The sequence below is a fragment of the Sesamum indicum genome, linkage group LG4, assembly GCF_000512975.1.
Source record: "Sesamum indicum cultivar Zhongzhi No. 13 linkage group LG4, S_indicum_v1.0, whole genome shotgun sequence".
NCBI lineage: Eukaryota > Viridiplantae > Streptophyta > Magnoliopsida > Lamiales > Pedaliaceae > Sesamum > Sesamum indicum.
In genome coordinates this window covers 15,145,740-15,163,340 of record NC_026148.1, presented here as the reverse complement: position 1 = coordinate 15,163,340, position 17,601 = coordinate 15,145,740, and the positions used below count along the sequence as shown (strand labels likewise).

Here is a 17,601-nt window from a genome sequence, read left to right as displayed (position 1 = left end):
CATAGTTTGGATGGCAATATAAATATTTCAAATAAATTGAGCAGTACATTAGTTTGATTTATACCTCAATGTAATAAAAAATTATGAAATAAGTAAAGTGTGACAAATACCCACATGTTCGGTGGGCTCAAACCTACGGTGATGCGTGCAATTTTAGCATGAATCCAATAAGCTTGGATCATGATAATGGACTTGGCTGATTAAGGAAAAAGATCTTGAAAAACAAGAACCTATGAAAACAACACGTTAGCACTCCGACGCCTAAGTTAGTCTCGCATTTAGGAATAAATAATCATAAAAATAAATCAAAATGAGAAATTGATATATAAATAAGAAATTCGTGAGAAAATTATGATTGGAATGCAAGTTGATAGCTATAGCAAGAGAAAAAAAGTAATTACCCAAATTGTATATTCATAAATGTTAGTACTATGTTGATGTTACTATCATTTGAACTGCATGGGCTAATCAGGCCGTCAAAATTCAGATCAACCATTAAATTTGATAAAACTTACAGAACGTACATTCGATAAATTTGAGACTTATTGGATCATCATCAATGAGTTGAAGAATAAAAGGATGGAGGCATCTAGTGTTAGTCCTAATGTTTGGCATAATTAAAAATATTCCCTCGTTGTTTGAAAATTTACCGATATTCCTTAATTTCAGTTGTCATCTAACAACTAGCCCAATCTTTAGTCCCTATTGAGTTTTTATCTTTTTCTTTGGTAAACTGATTAAAATGCTCTTATAGACTAATTGAATTTTTTTTTTATATAGTTTTTTAATTTTTTCTATCCACCTCATGATTCTTTTTACATTTTTTTAAAAAAGGATATAGCAAGAAAAAAGTTGATAATTGCATATCTCCATTTAAGAATTACATAATTTTATCAAATATTAGGAAGTTTTTATAATTTTTTGAATAATAAAGTGTATTCATTATTAGACTTAATTGCATTTACTGCCGCGTATAATAGGAGTAGCCATTGAATTTTTAAAAGTTACCGAAATTTGCTCACGTAGACAAAAATTAGAATTTTTTTTGGAACTTTTACTGACTAAGTATTTCTTTTTTATTATTTTTTATGTGCCATATAAACACTTAAATGAAAAAAAAAAAGTAAAATCATATAAAATTTTATATTATGTATATAATTATAATAACAAAACTATTATATTATATAATATATATAGATTAAATTAAAAATTAAACACCCGCCCCTCTCCCCCCACGCCACCACCGTCTCCTCACATAATGGGGCGACGGCATCGCTGGCCCCAACAGAGTGGGAAGACTGTGTCGCAGACCCAAGGAGAGGGGAGGCGGAGGTAGAGGGGGGAGTGGGTTTAGGGCGTAAGTTAGTTTAATTAAATTTATATTATATAAAATAACAATTTTAATTTTTATTATTTAATATTATCAACAATATTATAATATAATCTAATTTTTCATAATTTAAGTATTTATATTTTAAAATTTATGATATATATTAAAGTGTGTAAAATTATTTATACACACTTAGAAATGTCGAGCCACAACAACTAATATTTAAATTCAAAATTTATTTGTATGCAATTTGAATTTTTTTTTTCATGTAATCGCTTATGTGACATAAAAGAAATTAAAATAAAATGTCCAATTATAAAAAAATTTTAAATAAGCACTTTTTATTTTTTTCTAACGTCGTTGCTTATGTTGCAGGGCAGTTGATTTAAAAAAAAAAGAAGAAAATGCCAGTCAACAAAAGTCCAAAACAAAAGCCCTAATTTTTGTCCACATAAGTAAATTCCGACCACTTTTAAAAATTCAATTGCCGGAGTCTACAATTGCAAAAAAATATAAATAAATAATTTTGAAATATTTTTTGCCACCACTATATTTAGGGTCCTTCTATCCATTTATATACGGGACAGTAAATATAATTAAGCCTTCATAATTATATAAAATTAATTTATTATAATTTACTCAAAATGTTAATAAGTAGAAAGTTGAGTAAAGCTGCAACTATGACACTGAAAATAAAGTAAAATCTGAATTTTGTACAAAAAAAGCATATGTATATAAGTATGAAAAGATGCATATGGGTTACAACATAAGTGGTAATGACCCAAATTCAAATCTTAAAAGAAGTAAAGAGGGGTCATCTTTGGCTTAGTAAAGCTGATGCCTTCTGTCATCCAACCATCTCCACCTACAATTAAAAATTAAATAAATAAAGTTAATATATTTAAAAAAAATAGCACGAAAATCGATGAAATATTATATCACAAGAGAGGTAAAATAATTATATAAATTAAAAAAAATTCAAATTGTTTAACACCTTTTATTATATAATAGATTTCACTGTTGAAATGACTTCTAGATTAATATAATAAGTTTTGTAATATATATATATATATATATATATCTTGTATTGGTATTTTCTTTATTACTTTAAAATATAAAATATTTATGTAACATACATATATGTGCATATATATTCGATATTTTTTAAAATTTGAGTGATTTGACTTCAATTGCCGGTTCGTTCTTATTCGTTAAGCCAAATTACATTAACTAGCACATATTATATAGTAAAGGGTAAAATATATTTATATTTTCGTATGTTACGTCTAATTACACAAACACCCAATTATAAGAGCAGTCTTTAAAGTTGTAATTATACAAGTAGACTCATTATTTTAATACTGAAGTTTTACACAAACATCTACTGAAGTACATTATGCTAACAATTAATTTTATAAAAGGTAAAAAATATTTGTAATTAAGCTTAACTTTAGAGAATATTTACTTATTTTACCCTATATTAAATTGAAACTTATCCCTTGAATATATATATATATATATATACATATATAGATTCTTGATCATGACTATTACAATTAAAAGTATTATATGCATTTTTGGTCGTGTATGTAATTTAAGTTATTTGGTATTTTTTTTTTAATTTTTTAGAATAATATTTTGGTCCTATATCTTTTTAATTTTCACGATTTCGATTCTTGTGTTAGTTGGAATTCACCTCCACCAGTGAGGAGGGCGAACTTAGCAAGAAAAGGTTAAAATTGTAAAAATTAAAAAGATGTAGGACCAAATATATACTAATGTAGAAAGTTAAAGGGAAAAAAATGCTGGCAGAAATGGGTCAATAGGAACAAAATCCCCACATTTAAAATATCACGTGAAAGCCACATGCATTTTTCTGGCGAGAATAATAAATTTGATCAGAAGAAATGACTAAAAGTATGAAAACTAAAAAAATATAGGAACAAAATGCTATCCTAAAAAGTTAAAGGACCAAAATGCCAAATAATCTAAATTACAAGACGAAACTTCATTTAAAATAGGGTAAATTGCAATCCACCTATCTGTATTATGAAAAATAAGCAAACAACCCCTTATAAAAAATAAAATAGCAACTTACCCCCTATATTTATCAAAATATAGCAATTTACCTTCTTAGGCAAGAAAGTATATTGCTTCAATTTTTTTAAATATAATGGAGTAAATTATTATTTATTTTTTATAGGTGGTAATTTGCTCATTTTCAATATCATAGGAGGGTAAATTGCATCAAACCCATTTAAAATATGATTTCAGAAAAACATTTATATAATATTTCTAATTTTTGTAAAAAATTAACTCGTGAAGAGTCAAATAAAGATATTATATAATAAACTCAAATAATGAAATAACAACACTCACAAAAAGCATACATACAAACATATATGTATGTATTACCAGTGAAAATCCCATCTGGGCCGGACTTTGTACATGCGGTTATGGCCGTAGGGGTAGTCGGTCTCGGCACGCTTGGCGTTCTGGAACGCGCAGCAACCGATCGAGTAAATGCCGATGAGGACGATCACCATCACGATGTTCAGCACCGACAGCTTGTGCCAGTCCCGCCGCACGTCCTCCAGCACCCCCGCCTTGCAAGAGTCGCAATCGTAGCACAATACCGCCGGCGCGTTGTTCCATCGGTAGCAGTCGGCCTCCTGCGCCAGCGTCGCCGCCGCGTAGTTGCATGATGTTGGGGGCTTGCAGCATCCAGACTGCACCGCAGAATCAGTTCACTCATTCTCATTTCTGCTCCTTAATAATTTATTTGTGGGATAATTACGGATACATCCTTGAGATTTGAGTTTATTACAGAAAAGGTCATAAATTAACAGTTGAACTGTATCAAGTAATATATTATTTTGTGGCAGAATTGTATCTTTTATCCCATAATTTATGTAATATTTTACACTTTTAACCCCATTACTTATAAGATTCTCAAAAATAGTCCCTGCATCAATTTCAGTCCTTCTGACAATTTCGACAAGGAAATCGGCAGAAGAAAATGATGTGACCATTATATTTTCAGAGTGGAGGGAAATAACCATATTAACTTTCACGTGATTTTTTCCATCAACTCCTAACAGAAGGTGATATGAGAACCGAAATGAGAATTTTTTAAAAATTATGGGATTATTTTAGAAAGTTCCATAAATAATGAGACTAAAAATGTATTTGATCTAAATTTCTTTTGGGTAAATTACATTTTTCCATCCAAACTATGCCCGTCTTCACACTTTGACATCTAACTTTTTTTTAAAGTCAACCAGCTATCTCAACTTTACGAAATTTACACTTTACTGTTTTTTTGCTAATTTTTGTGCATGCGCTGTGCATATGTGAAAAATATCACTTCACACAACCCTTAAATATTACATGTGTACTGCATGCAATATTTTTAAACAAAAAAAACTCGTTGGAAAAATAATTATAAATGGCAAAGTACAAAATTTCATAAAGGTGAAATGATAAGTTGACACAAAAAGGAAATTAGAAGCAAAAGTGTAAAAACGATCATAATTCGAATGGCAAAATATAATTTAAAAAAAATTATGGTGAAATAAGTATTTCTTTTCTGCAATAGGCATCTATGCAGCTAGAGTTCCTATTCTTTTCTGACTCACAAGTTGGGTAAAAGATGCTTCAAAATTGTTCTAAATAAAGGCAATAGCCTAATTATTCACTTGTCTAATCAACATAAAAGAATAAATAAATAATTTTTTTTTTCTAGGTGATAATATTCATGGCATTTTCTAGATAGAAAACATGAATTTTCTCTTTTTATTTAGAAAACAAGAAAATGAGATTAATTTTCTCCCCTTTTTTCATGGATATAATTTTCATTTTTATCTAAGTTTTCATGAAAAATACTAACTGAAAATCAAGTTTAGTTGAAATCATTAATTAATCACAAAATAAATACATATAATATAATTAATTGAGTTTGATAAATTAAACAACAAGAATACTTTTTATTTTAACCATACAACTTTAAATAATAACCCCCCACCCGAAAAAAAATTGTATCTTAGAATTAAAGAAAAGGGAGAATATATAGTCTTTAATTATAAATTCTGACCACTACGGAAATAAATAATTTTTTTAATTAAATTGTAAATGACTATAATTTAAAAATTATAATAAATTAATATTATCTATGACGGTCAAATTAAATTTTAACCACGACTAATTAATATATGTTATGATTTTAGTTATGAACAAAAATATTTATCGTGGTTTTAACTCAATTCATTTTTTTACTTCACTTGCAAATACGGCGGTTAATAGTATTCATCATGAATTTTTTGCTTTTAATCATCGTATTAATTATTAAAAAAATAATATTTTCTGTGGGATCCTACACAATCAATTAATCTTCAAAAATTTAATTGTTGAACCCTAAACAAGCATAGAGAACTAAGAAATAATATCAAAACATGCATATATATAAATATATATATATATATATATACACACACACATAACAAGAATTACCTGAATAGGAGTCATGTCCTTAGTCAAATAATCAAACGGCGTCCAAAGAACAACCTTAGAACAAGCCTTGGACCCCAGAATACAACTTCTTACAGTCAGCCAATAATGAGGATCCTCAATCCTCTTCCTCAACCATGGAGAATAGTTGTCCAAATGATACTCCCTGTACATCCTCCCAGGCACAACCACCCCCCCTCCAGGCCCCGTAACGATGAACCCGAAAATCGTCAGAGCCATCAGTGCGCCGATGAGGAAGAGCATGATCACCAAGTACACCCACAGCGCCCATGCAACGTGGAAACAGGCGCCGATGAAGCCCGCCAGCGATATTATCAGGATGACGAAGCCCACGACGAGTAGTGGAGTCTGGAGGAAGCTCTCGCACGTCGTGCTGCTCCTGGCCATCCACAGCCCCGCCCCGATTATCGGGATCGAGGCTAGGAGGGTGAAGAGGTTGAGAAACCCTATAACCGTGTTGCTGAATCTGTACATGATGACGATGAGGAGGAGGAGGAAGAAGGACGATAGTTTCTTATGTGGGCTCTAGTGTGTGTAGTGTGTGTTTTTTTCTTGATTTGATGAGTGTTTGTTTGCTTTAGTGTTTTTGATTTGTTTGGTTGTGGAGGGGATATTTAATAGGGTTTTGCTTTATGCTTTTCTGTGTGTAGTTGCTTTAGGTGCTTGGAATAATAAGGTATTGGTGTGGTGTGGTGTGGTGTGGGGAGGGGAGATGATTACTTTAAAAAATTAGTGTAGTGAAAGGGTTCATATATAGTTGATGCATATTGACCAAATTGCACTTCTTAGAGGCTAAGGAATTGCTTTTTTGGAAGTGTTGGGATTAGCAAAAGAGGCTTTTTGCAAATGGTGAGGGAAACTTAGCAGTGTTGGTCACTTAGCAAAAGCATACCATTTGTGTGTGTGTCTATGGGCAGTTGACATGATTGATCATTATATATAGGAAAGGAGTAGCAACACTAGCTAGGGTTTTCATCAAGTTCAAATGATTTTTGCATCATGTAGGACAAAAATATTAGTGATGATTTTTCTCTATTATTATTTGTCAACAAGAATCTCTTTGAGTAATGTTTCTTACATTATAAGATAACTGCAGTTTTAAAATTATTGTAAATTAATATTATTTACCATAATCAGATATAATTGATGCAAAAATTTAAATTTTGACTATAATTACTCAATATTTACTATGATTTTACCTATGACTAAATATTTACCATAATTTTTAGCTGTAGCAAAATATTCTGACCCATTTGTAGAAACAACGGCAGATAGCCGTTATGCAGTCATAATTAATTAGTATTACTCATGATTTTTTTATTTTTTATCATAATAACTAACCATAGTTAAAAGTTATATTTTTTTTCTAATAAATCCTAAATGTGCAAGTGTACGTGCTTTAGAGTTTTACGCCTTAAATTTTGATTATATTATATATATATATCGACGAGCTCTAATCTTTAATTATATTGTTGGTTCCAAAAAAATAATAATAACTTGAATGTCATGAACTGTAAAAACTCATCACTCTATATAAACTGCAATAAGCTAGCCAACAAGGATCAACTTATAATATTTATTTCAATAAAAATTAAAGTTTAATTTCATGTAGTGAGGCTACCATAGGCAAATTATGCAAATATCCCGACAATTTTGTCCAAAAAAAAAAAAAAAGACTTCATAGCATTTTTCTTTAATTAACCGGGGCAATAATCATATAATTAACTATTGGCCTACATAACTGTTACTTTTAGATAAAAAAAATTATATATATAGATAAAGCACGTGATATAACTTGCAAAATCGATTAGTGTTTCATTGCATAAAATATTATTCTCTTTTACTGCGTATGAGCTTTACGATCTTGTCCTGATGTATGAAATTAAAGGGTTCATAAGCCTCAAGGTTCCTCGTCTACAGCTGATGTGGGACGCGTGCCTACATCATCACGAGTTCTCCAGACGAGCGACTTGTTATGCGCACATGACCTCGTTCCCACAAAGGGAATTAAATGATACGACTTGCAACTCGATTGGTGCTATGTTGCGCAAGGTATTATCCGCTCGTCCTTCATACCATGTTTACAATTTTCTCTTGAAAAAACACTAGCTGAGGAGGAGAGGAACCGATCGAGGCTTAAAGCCTGTCAAACTTTTCATTTGCAATTGATATAAAATGCATGAAAACGTCAAATAAACAACTATGAAGAAGCTTCTAAATTTTCACATTTACTGAAAATTCTCTTGTAATTAATTCTCAACTTTTATCACTCTTTAAAAACTAACTTTTGACCCACATACTATCCAAATAATATTTAAACTCCTCAGTCCCCATCAATCATAACATCAAATTGTACAAAGAGAATTTGATCACCACTCGACTCAACAATCAAAAGAGATCGTATATATAAATGATATATCCTTCTTGCCGGAGAATAAAGGTATCAAGTGCGCAGTTACTAGGTCCAAGGCAAGCAAAGAACCTGAGGACAATTTCGTCAAATCACCCATATTTTGGACCCCATTTTTTGCTTCTTTTTCAAAGCATTATCAAAAACCTAATAAATTAATTTTATTTTGATTGAATCTTATCTTCTATTTTATTTTATTTTATTTTTCCCAATAATTATGCAATTTGATGGTCGACACATAAAGTGCTGCAGGCTTTGCTGCCTTGATATGCCTTTACTTGCATGCATATACATTATTAATTAATGCACCTAAATAATATAACTTTTTGTTTCTTTATTGTAATTCTTTTTAGGATTAATTATATTTTACCATTCGAATTATGATTAATTTTTCAATTTGATATTTAATTTTTTTTTTGTCAACTTACCATCTCAACTTTATTAGATGTTACACTTTCCCATTCATAACTAATTTTTCATCAAGTTTTTTATTAAAAAAAACATCACATGCAGTGCAAATGTGGTATTTAAGAGTTATGTGATGCGATATTTTCTTGGCAAAAAATTCAGAAAAAAAGATCTTATATGATAAATTACAAATTTCTCAAAGTTGATATGGCAAATTGACATAAAAAAAATAAAATATTAGATGGGGTTGTATAATGTGATATTTTTCAAAAATGCATAGCATGTGATGTTTTTTTGGCAAAATATTCAGAAAAAAATAGATTTTGTATGGTAAAATGTAAATTTCGCAAAATTAAGATAACACGCTACAAAAAAAAAATTAGATGTCAAAATATAAAAACGGGCATAGTTCAAATGGCAAAGTGTAATTTACCCTTTTTTTATTAACTCTTGAAGCCCCATAATGTATCATTTACTTATTTATTATAAGGTCAATGAACTATAATTTGAAATTAAATTTTAACTAAAATAAAGTTTATTTTTTAATAAAAAATTTCATACATTCATAATTATAGAGTAATTAAGAATTATTTTTTTATAGATATAGTACTTAACTATACTTTTCAGAATATTTAATATAATAATATTTCATCTGCGATATATAAAATTGATTATTACGAGATCAATGGAATAAACATTTAATTTTTAAAAAAATGTGATGTTATTTTAATCAAGATTATGTATAAAGATGTATAAATGCAATTCCATTATGAATTATATAATTAAAAAACAAAAAAGTGAAAGGCAAATGGTCCAAAATCTTGAGTTGGGACCAATTGGAAATTATTTGAACAAAAAACAAAAAGGCAATGATTGAAACCAATAATAGAATTATTATTGAAAATTAAAAAGACTAGACCACATAAGATAGCCCAAAATTCAATCCTACTTTGAACAAATAACTAAATTAAATTAAAAATAAAAAAAGAACTACTTAAGCTACGTCCCATTTATTCAATATATATGGGATGTAAAATAAAAACTTCCTAAATTATCTAATTCTAAATGATTAGAAAATCTAACACATCGCCTCCACGACAAGCCTCTTCGTCGTGCTTGAGTCGCAACTTGTCGATCCTAACAGACTTTCAGAAGCTCGGACTACGCAACTTTCTTTCCCCACACAGGCCTGCAAAGTTCAATTAAAAAAATAAGTATTACAGTTGTCATATAATTAAAAACGGTATAAATGAGGAAAAATTCAAAAAGAGAAAGTGAGAGATTACATTTTGGACAAACGAAAGGACATCACTTTTGGCTTCACAAGTACCCTTTCGGAATGAACCACAAACACCTTGTACGTTGCCGAAACTGGCGAACTTGATGCCCGAAATTGGCCTGCCGTAGCAACTCAATTCCATGTCTTTACCCTCGTAGGCATTTCCACAAACACTTCCCGGCCTTACAGTTTGGAAATTGACAAGACTCGGATTGCCTCCGATTTCCTCGAAAAGGACCAGTTCATTCACATCTCTATTCATGAACGAACGTGGAACATGGTACCTGTGAAACAAAATGAATAAATAAGTACATAAAAATTAAAAATTCTACCATTAATTTTACACGAAATATTTTCTGAAAAACAAACCATCTCTGAGTAGGCTGGCCACAATTGGAGACACATTTGCTGTTATCATATGAGCCGCGATAGTCGCATGGCTCGGCGGAGCAGCCATCCTCCTCCGCCATGTAACTCGGCCAGTACCGGCCGAGACTATTGCCGTTAACCCAAGCCATCCCTTTCCCTAGCCCTTGCAAGTCCACGGCCACCGGCTCCTCTCCCAACGGCGCCTTGAATGTTGTCTAATAAATAAAAAAAATTAAAATATGAAAATTATAAATATTTTTTTGAATGTTTAATAAATAAAATTAATTATTTATTTTTAAATACCTTGTACCACGTCATCATCTTGTTGATGGGCATTTCTCCAGTGCTCCACACCTTGTCAACATTATTATTGAATAGCTTCGTGTTGAACCCATCTAACCCGACCTTGTACGTCCATGTACGCTTGGACAAGTCCTTGATGATGCACTCATCACCCTTCTGACCAATAATCTCGATGGGTCCAGGTAGTCCAGTTTGTACCACATCAAAGTTTGGACCGTAGTTCTATACAATAATTAATTAATGAATAAAAAAATAGAAAATCAAATAAAATAAAATGAAATAATTAATAAATAAATAAATAAAAACCTGCAGCCCAATTGTAGCACTAAGCAATGTAATTTGGTTCCTTCCAGGCTTCAAATGAATCCTCTTCTCAAACTTATAGTTAAAGACTCCATATGTAGCCCATTGAGAACCTAATTCATAAATAAAAATTATTTAATTTCATTAAAATTCAAATATTTAAAATAAAATAATTTATTTCAATTTCCTACCGAGGTGTTCGCCGTTTATGAAAGAGTGCATCACATGTCCAGTACCGTTAATCCTAATCCTCATTTCATCGCTCCAGACGGGGTCGTCTTTACCCAAATGCAAACTAAATAATAATAAAAAAAAAATTAGCTAAATAATTAAAAAATATTATTTAATTATTCTTGGGGAAAAAAATAAAATAAAATACCTTGTCATGTACCACATATAGTCACTAACATCATTAGCAACCTTTTGATCAAGAAGGTGGCTGGCGGAGACTTCACCCTTTCCATGAACCAGAGTCTTATGCAGAGACTCAGACATCCATGTCCATTTCAGTGCCATTGGCTCATCTTCTGCCTTGTTTGACACCTTCACCATCATTGATGTCTGAGTATTTACCTGTACAATAAATAAATTATTATTAAATTTTTTTTCTTTAATATTTTATTTTACGTCAAAAATTTTATAAAAATTATACCTTGGCGGTATTGAAAACCTCCTTCTTACAGTCGGGAAGTATACTCACGGACCATGCGGGCACGTTGTACTTGGCCCCTTGGTATGTTACGGTCGCATCGGCCGTGGTGTTTGCGTTGCCGAAGAAGCAAGTTTGTTGGTCGTTCGTCGAGTAAACAGTTGCCTGTAATGATTCATAATTAGCAATAAAAAGAGTACGTATGTACGTACTTACATACACTCGATGTGTGTGTAAATATATCAAAAATCAGTGAGACACCAAATGACTGACCGTCACAGAGTTTCCATAATCAGTACTAGAAACATTGCCATAAGTCAGAGTTTTCTCAATTGAGTGCAACACGTCGTGGAGCTGTTTCAAATGTCCATATTTCGGCTGGTTCAAGGAACCTGAATAAAAATTTAAAAATATAAATGATAATATTAAGACAAAATAAAAAATAATAATTTAAAAATTAATAAAAAAATAATTTATTTTACCGTATTCATTGAGAGGAGCATCGTAGTCGTATGTCGTGGTAATATACGGACCACCCGACGTTCTACCAAAATTCGTCCCGCCATGATACTAAATATGAATAAATATTTAGCTAAAATAAATTTAATTTAATTTAATTTTTCCAGCATGGTTTAATATTTATTTACCATGTAATAATTCTGAAAAGTGCCACCAAGCTGGAAAAATCGTGCAACGGAAAACGCGAGATCCTCAGCAGTCCTGTGTGGGTCTTTGCCACCCCAATTCTTGAACCTAATTCATGAATATTAATTAATTAATTAATTTTCAAATAATCAATATATTGAAAATAATTAAAAATAAATAAAACCTACCATCCAGTCCAATTTTCTGTCCACATCTTTGGGCTGTTAGGGTTGTTCGGTGTGAATTGATCGCAGTACCATCCGTTGCACGTGTTTATCTACAACCAAATATATTTTTTTAAAATTAAAAAAAGAATGTAATTAAATCCCATTTAAAATTAAAAAATATTATTTTAAAATTGGGAAAAATACAAGCAACCCCTTGTGATATTGCAAATTAGCAAATTACCCCCTTATGAAAAAACAAATATCGATTTTCTCCCTATATTTTTTAAAATATAATAATTTACCCCCCTATTATCTTTAAAATGAAGTAATTTACCTCTTTGTATAAGGAGGTAAATTGCTTCATTTTAATAAGTATAAGGGGATAAATTACTATAATTTTTTCAAAAGGGATAATATGTTCATTTTTAATATAATAGGGAAATAAACTACGATTCAGCCTTTTAAAATTACCACAGAGGAAGGAGCATCATTTTGTTGGCACATGATCCAAGGGACACCAATGTCCAAAGATTGAGCCATATTTGCACACCAATTCATGTATGCTTTTCCAGCATCTCCATATGATGCTATCACATTGCCATACTCATTCTCAATCTGCAAACAATTTATTTTTATTATTAATTAAAATTAAATAATGAACAAAATATTAATAATAATAATAATAATAATAATAATGTAATTAAATAAATTCGGACTTGAGCGAGTATAATAGGGCCGCCTTGCGATGCAAACAGCTTCTCCTTCTTTACCATGTCGACTATCAACGACGTGAAATTTTGCATCTCGTTCTGAAATATTATGACGGTCAAAAGTCAGCACATATAGTAATTTCATTTTTTTTAATAAAAAAATCAATATTTATTACCATGAACACATTGTTCGCCGTACGGAACTCGATCCCGGGCATATTATGCAGCCATACGGGAAACCCTCTGGTAAATTAATTAAATTAATTAAATTTATATATTTTAAAAAAAGCAAATAATATTATATTTTTTAAAGAATAATAATAAAAATAAAACATACCCATAGTTCCATTCAGCACAAACGTACGGTCCGATACGGAGAACAGCATAAAGGCCTTGGTCTTGGACGGTCTTGATGAACCTGATGAGGTCCAAATTTCCGGTGAAATCATACTGCCGGCGCAATGGCTCATGAGCATTCCAAAACACGTATGTCTCGATAGCGTCTAGTCCTCCTTCCTTGGCCTTTTTTATCAAATCAGGCCACATCTAAATAATAAATTTAAAAGAAAAAAAAATAGGTTAAAAAATCGAGCGTAAAACAACTTAATACTTACAATTTATTAGTAAAAATAAAAAATAAAATAATAACTGTGAAATTTTGGAAATCTTTGTGTTCGTTGATACCTCAGACGTACTTCTCGGATAGTGAATAGAGCCTGAAAGAATTATTCTACGTTGGCCGTTGATGGTAATTGCCCGGCCATCGCGGGAAATGTCTGTGGCAGTGCAGGTTGTGAGGATCAGTAGAGAACAACAGAAGAGAAACAAGAAATTCATCTTCATCCTGTGGGACAGATAAGTGAAATTGAAATAGTAGTGAATAGAAGTGTCTGTCATTTGTGGTAATTTATAGGTTTATTTTGAGGATATGAATATCTGAAAAAGATTTTGAGTCAAACGTAATCTGGTTTTAGTTATATCCGATCAGAAATACCGTCGGGATAAAGAATTCAAGTTGAATGAATTTTGAATTTATATTTTGGTATATCCATTTATTTTTATTAATTTTGAGTGTAGGATTATTTTTGGGAATTTGGGTTTATTTGTTAGTTATGTATTTACGGATTAATATGTCATAATTCAATTTTATCAATTCAAAATAAAAAATTATGAATTTTGTTTTTAATAGATTCGGATAAGTGTAGTTATGTTTGAGTACTTCGTCCGAGAGAAAGAGTCCACAATTTATTGGACAAGCTAATTCGTGAGATTTAAGAATTCTACTTCATATAATGAGTTCGAACTCTATCAACGTGTGTGATATTATTCTAATTTGATAATATTTATTGATTAAATATAATTATTTAATATTGATAATTAATATATAATTATTATAGTTGTTTATAATTATTAGATATAGATATTACGTATTGATTATTATAATCAATTCACGCAAAAAAAAATGAAAAAGAAAGAAAGCGTTTGCATATGTGTAATATTATAATTAGGTTAGTCTAGATACACATATATAAAAATAAATTGGGTAAATTACAACGATCTCTTCTGAGGTTTGGCATAATTACGAATATCTTTTCACTGCTTGAAAAATTACAAGTACCATTGATGTAATTTGATAAAATTATGTAATTTTTGGATAGAAGTGTATGAAATTGTCAATTATGCCCAGCAGTATTTTTCTTTTTTTTAAAAATAAAAATTTATAAAGAAAATCGACCAAAGTGGATTTAAAAATTATAAATAATATATTATCCACTTAGTCAGTAAAAAAAATCAAAAACATTAAAAAAAATAAATAAAATTAGTCCACATGGACATTTTGGTTAGTTCACGCAAAAAATAGATCGAAACCTAACGGAGACTAACGGAATGGGCTAATTATTAGACGATCGTTAAAATCAAGAGTATTGGTAGTTATTCAAACAATGAACGGGTATTCATAATTATACGAAATATGAGTGCTTAAACCTTCGTCACCTTCGGGCCTGTAGTAATACAAAAACCATGTGTCTTTGGTAGCCAATTATCCCGAACTGACTTACCAGATCCAATTTTACAACGACAACCACTTAAAGGCAATTCCCACGCCCCTATAATGCTCCGCCATGTGAAAGATGGACGAGTTCCAAACTGTGCCTAAATCCTAATAACTTATAAAGATTATAAACCTAATTCGTAACAATTTATAAAGATTAGAAACCAAAAATTATGTTTCAAAAAATTTAGGGATCAAATTCAATTTTAACTCAAAATATAAGGACAAAAGTACAATTTAGTCAACCTGAGATTCATCTCGCCTATTTTTAATAGGACTGGCCGTTGTGACATATTGTTTTCACGTACATACAATAAGTTTACGCTTTAAAATATATTATAAATAAGAAAAATATATAAATTAGTACATTATATTTACAAAAAGAAAGAAAGAAAAAAATAATAATTTATCAATGAATGTTAATTTTGAAAAGTTGAATAAATTAGTTATTATATCATGAAATACATTTTTTACTTCATCAAAAATTAGTATGGCGATATTATTAACTATCGTTTGTGAATGTGGAAGAATTTTTCTTTTTACATTAGTATAAATGTAAAACCCACCCCAGGCTGACCTATTCCCCAAGTTGGTACCTAAACTTAGTTGATGTTTTTTTTAATTAATTAATATTATTTTTACTAATTATTAGCAATTATTAGTTAATTATATATGTTTAATATTATGAATTGGCATATATATATATATATATATTGTCTTTTTCACTAACCTCTTTATTTGTTTGATTTCCCTTCCTTATCTCTCATCTCACTTTTTTTTATTTAAAGTTTTATTTCTTCCATCTCTTATCATTTTGTATTATGTTATTGTATTGGGTTAATTACACTTAAACCCCCTCTAAAAATGTAAAATTACATCCTTCTATAAAATAATTTTAAAATTACACTTACACCCTTTTCGAAAATTTATCGTTTACACCTGACTCCTTTTTGTTAGGGTTTGGACGAAAAATGCTAATATTAGCAAAAAAAATTACATAAATTTTTTATTTTGTCCAGCGTTTGATATTTTCCCTTACAAGTACAAAATTATTGCTTGAGAATGTTCAACGAGGGATAAAATTAAAAATTTATGTATTTTATTTACGAACGTCAATATTTTTAGTCCAAATCTTAATGAAAAGTGTTAGATATAAACAGTGAATTTTTTAGAGGAGGTGTAAGTCTAATTTCAAACTTCTTTCTGAAAAAAGTATAATTTCGTATTTTTAAAGGGGGCATAAGTACAATTAACCTCATTTTAGTTTACTTATTCTTTATTTCACTTGTTACAAATCACCAAATGCTTAAATAATTTAAAATATTGTTTCATAACAAATTTTAATAAATAAATATAAGTTCAAATTTAGAAAATTAAACACACACACATTGAGTGTGCAGACAGTGCCAGTGAAAAAATAATCGATGAAACAGATTCATTAAAAAAAATGAAATGTAAGAATTACCTAAAATAAGTATGAAAAAATTCAAAAAATTGCAGGACTCCCTCCAAAACACATCATTAAAGCAAAATTTGATCTCTCAAAATACAATTGGGAAGATGTTGCAGAGAATGCAACTTTACTACAAAAGAAATCTTGTACAAGATGTCGTGTTTCCACTCTACACATCGTTAACAAATCGAACTACAGACGTATTTCTTTCGAGAGAAAAAAAAAAAAAAAAATCTATAGTCTCATATTTGATCTTTCTTCTCAGTAATCCAAATCAACCTAATATTATGGAGCTAAGTAAAAAGAAGAACAGTAAATACGTACGATTATTCGTTTCTTTTCAACACGAAGAAATCAGCTACTTGTCTTGAAAATATGATTCAGCTGGGCATCGGCTTGTTCTCCAAAAATGATCTGAAAAGAATAAACGCTTGTCGTGGGCGATGTAGAGGCACCTCGTGCCCAGCTCCAGTAACGGTCACCAGAGTCAGTCCTTTGTACACTTGGCTCCATCCACCAACCTATGTTATGGCGTAGGAAAAGTCAATCAGAAAATACCAGGTTTCGTTTATGGAGCAACATGGCAATATAGATGCAGAGAAAGAATGAAAACTTCAATGTTTGTTTTTATTGTCACTTACCTTTCCATTATCGTACCAAGGATACCACTTTGTTATGGTTGGAAGCTTCAAAGCATCGATTGAATAGCGAGTTGCAGTGACGGGAACAACTGCATCAGTATCTCCACTGAAAGAAACCAAGCATGATCCCTCATTAACAACTCTCGTACAAGAAAGAGATCATAAACTCTGTGATTGGATATAATATGGTATGGATTCTAAGTTGAAAGTTGGCGACATGGGCGGCTGATTTCTCAGCTTGAAATGTCTGTTCACAGCAGAGCTTCGATGCCGCCCCATGTGGGCGCAACTTAAGTGTAGACAGTTAGGATCACAAGTGATCATGTCGGTATTTACTTTTCTGATATCATAGTA

At 30.5% G+C, this 17,601-nt stretch overlaps 3 protein-coding genes across 3 annotated transcripts in view; all 3 read right to left on the bottom strand.

Moving 5' to 3' along the window:
- On the bottom strand, positions 1,997-6,648 carry LOC105161109 (tetraspanin-6). Its single transcript, XM_011078696.2, has 3 exons — positions 5,840-6,648; positions 3,746-4,059; positions 1,997-2,195 (listed from the first exon to the last, which is right to left on the bottom strand). Exons 1-3 carry the CDS (start codon positions 6,329-6,331, stop codon positions 2,156-2,158), a joined length of 846 nt encoding a protein of 281 aa, XP_011076998.1. The 5' UTR covers positions 6,332-6,648; the 3' UTR covers positions 1,997-2,155.
- LOC105161108 (beta-galactosidase 15-like) lies at positions 9,593-13,960 on the bottom strand. The gene is made up of 17 exons (XM_011078695.2): positions 13,785-13,960; positions 13,438-13,646; positions 13,277-13,343; positions 13,107-13,199; positions 12,862-13,005; positions 12,412-12,500; positions 12,226-12,331; positions 12,061-12,148; positions 11,852-11,970; positions 11,582-11,743; positions 11,309-11,502; positions 11,121-11,224; positions 10,933-11,042; positions 10,627-10,848; positions 10,324-10,538; positions 9,962-10,238; positions 9,593-9,864 (listed from the first exon to the last, which is right to left on the bottom strand). The coding sequence occupies exons 1-17, from the start codon at positions 13,941-13,943 to the stop codon at positions 9,754-9,756; spliced, it is 2,469 nt and encodes an 822-aa protein (XP_011076997.1). The 5' UTR covers positions 13,944-13,960; the 3' UTR covers positions 9,593-9,753.
- Positions 16,648-17,601, bottom strand: part of LOC105161107 (serine carboxypeptidase-like 27) — a 4,251-nt gene continuing 3,297 nt past the window's right edge. Inside the window, exons 8-9 of the mRNA XM_011078694.2 lie at positions 17,248-17,353; positions 16,648-17,127 (exon numbers count right to left, since the gene is read on the bottom strand). Of these exons, the coding sequence (XP_011076996.1) occupies positions 16,987-17,127; positions 17,248-17,353 (247 nt within the window). The 3' untranslated portion in view covers positions 16,648-16,986. The remainder of the gene's footprint in view (positions 17,128-17,247; positions 17,354-17,601) is intronic.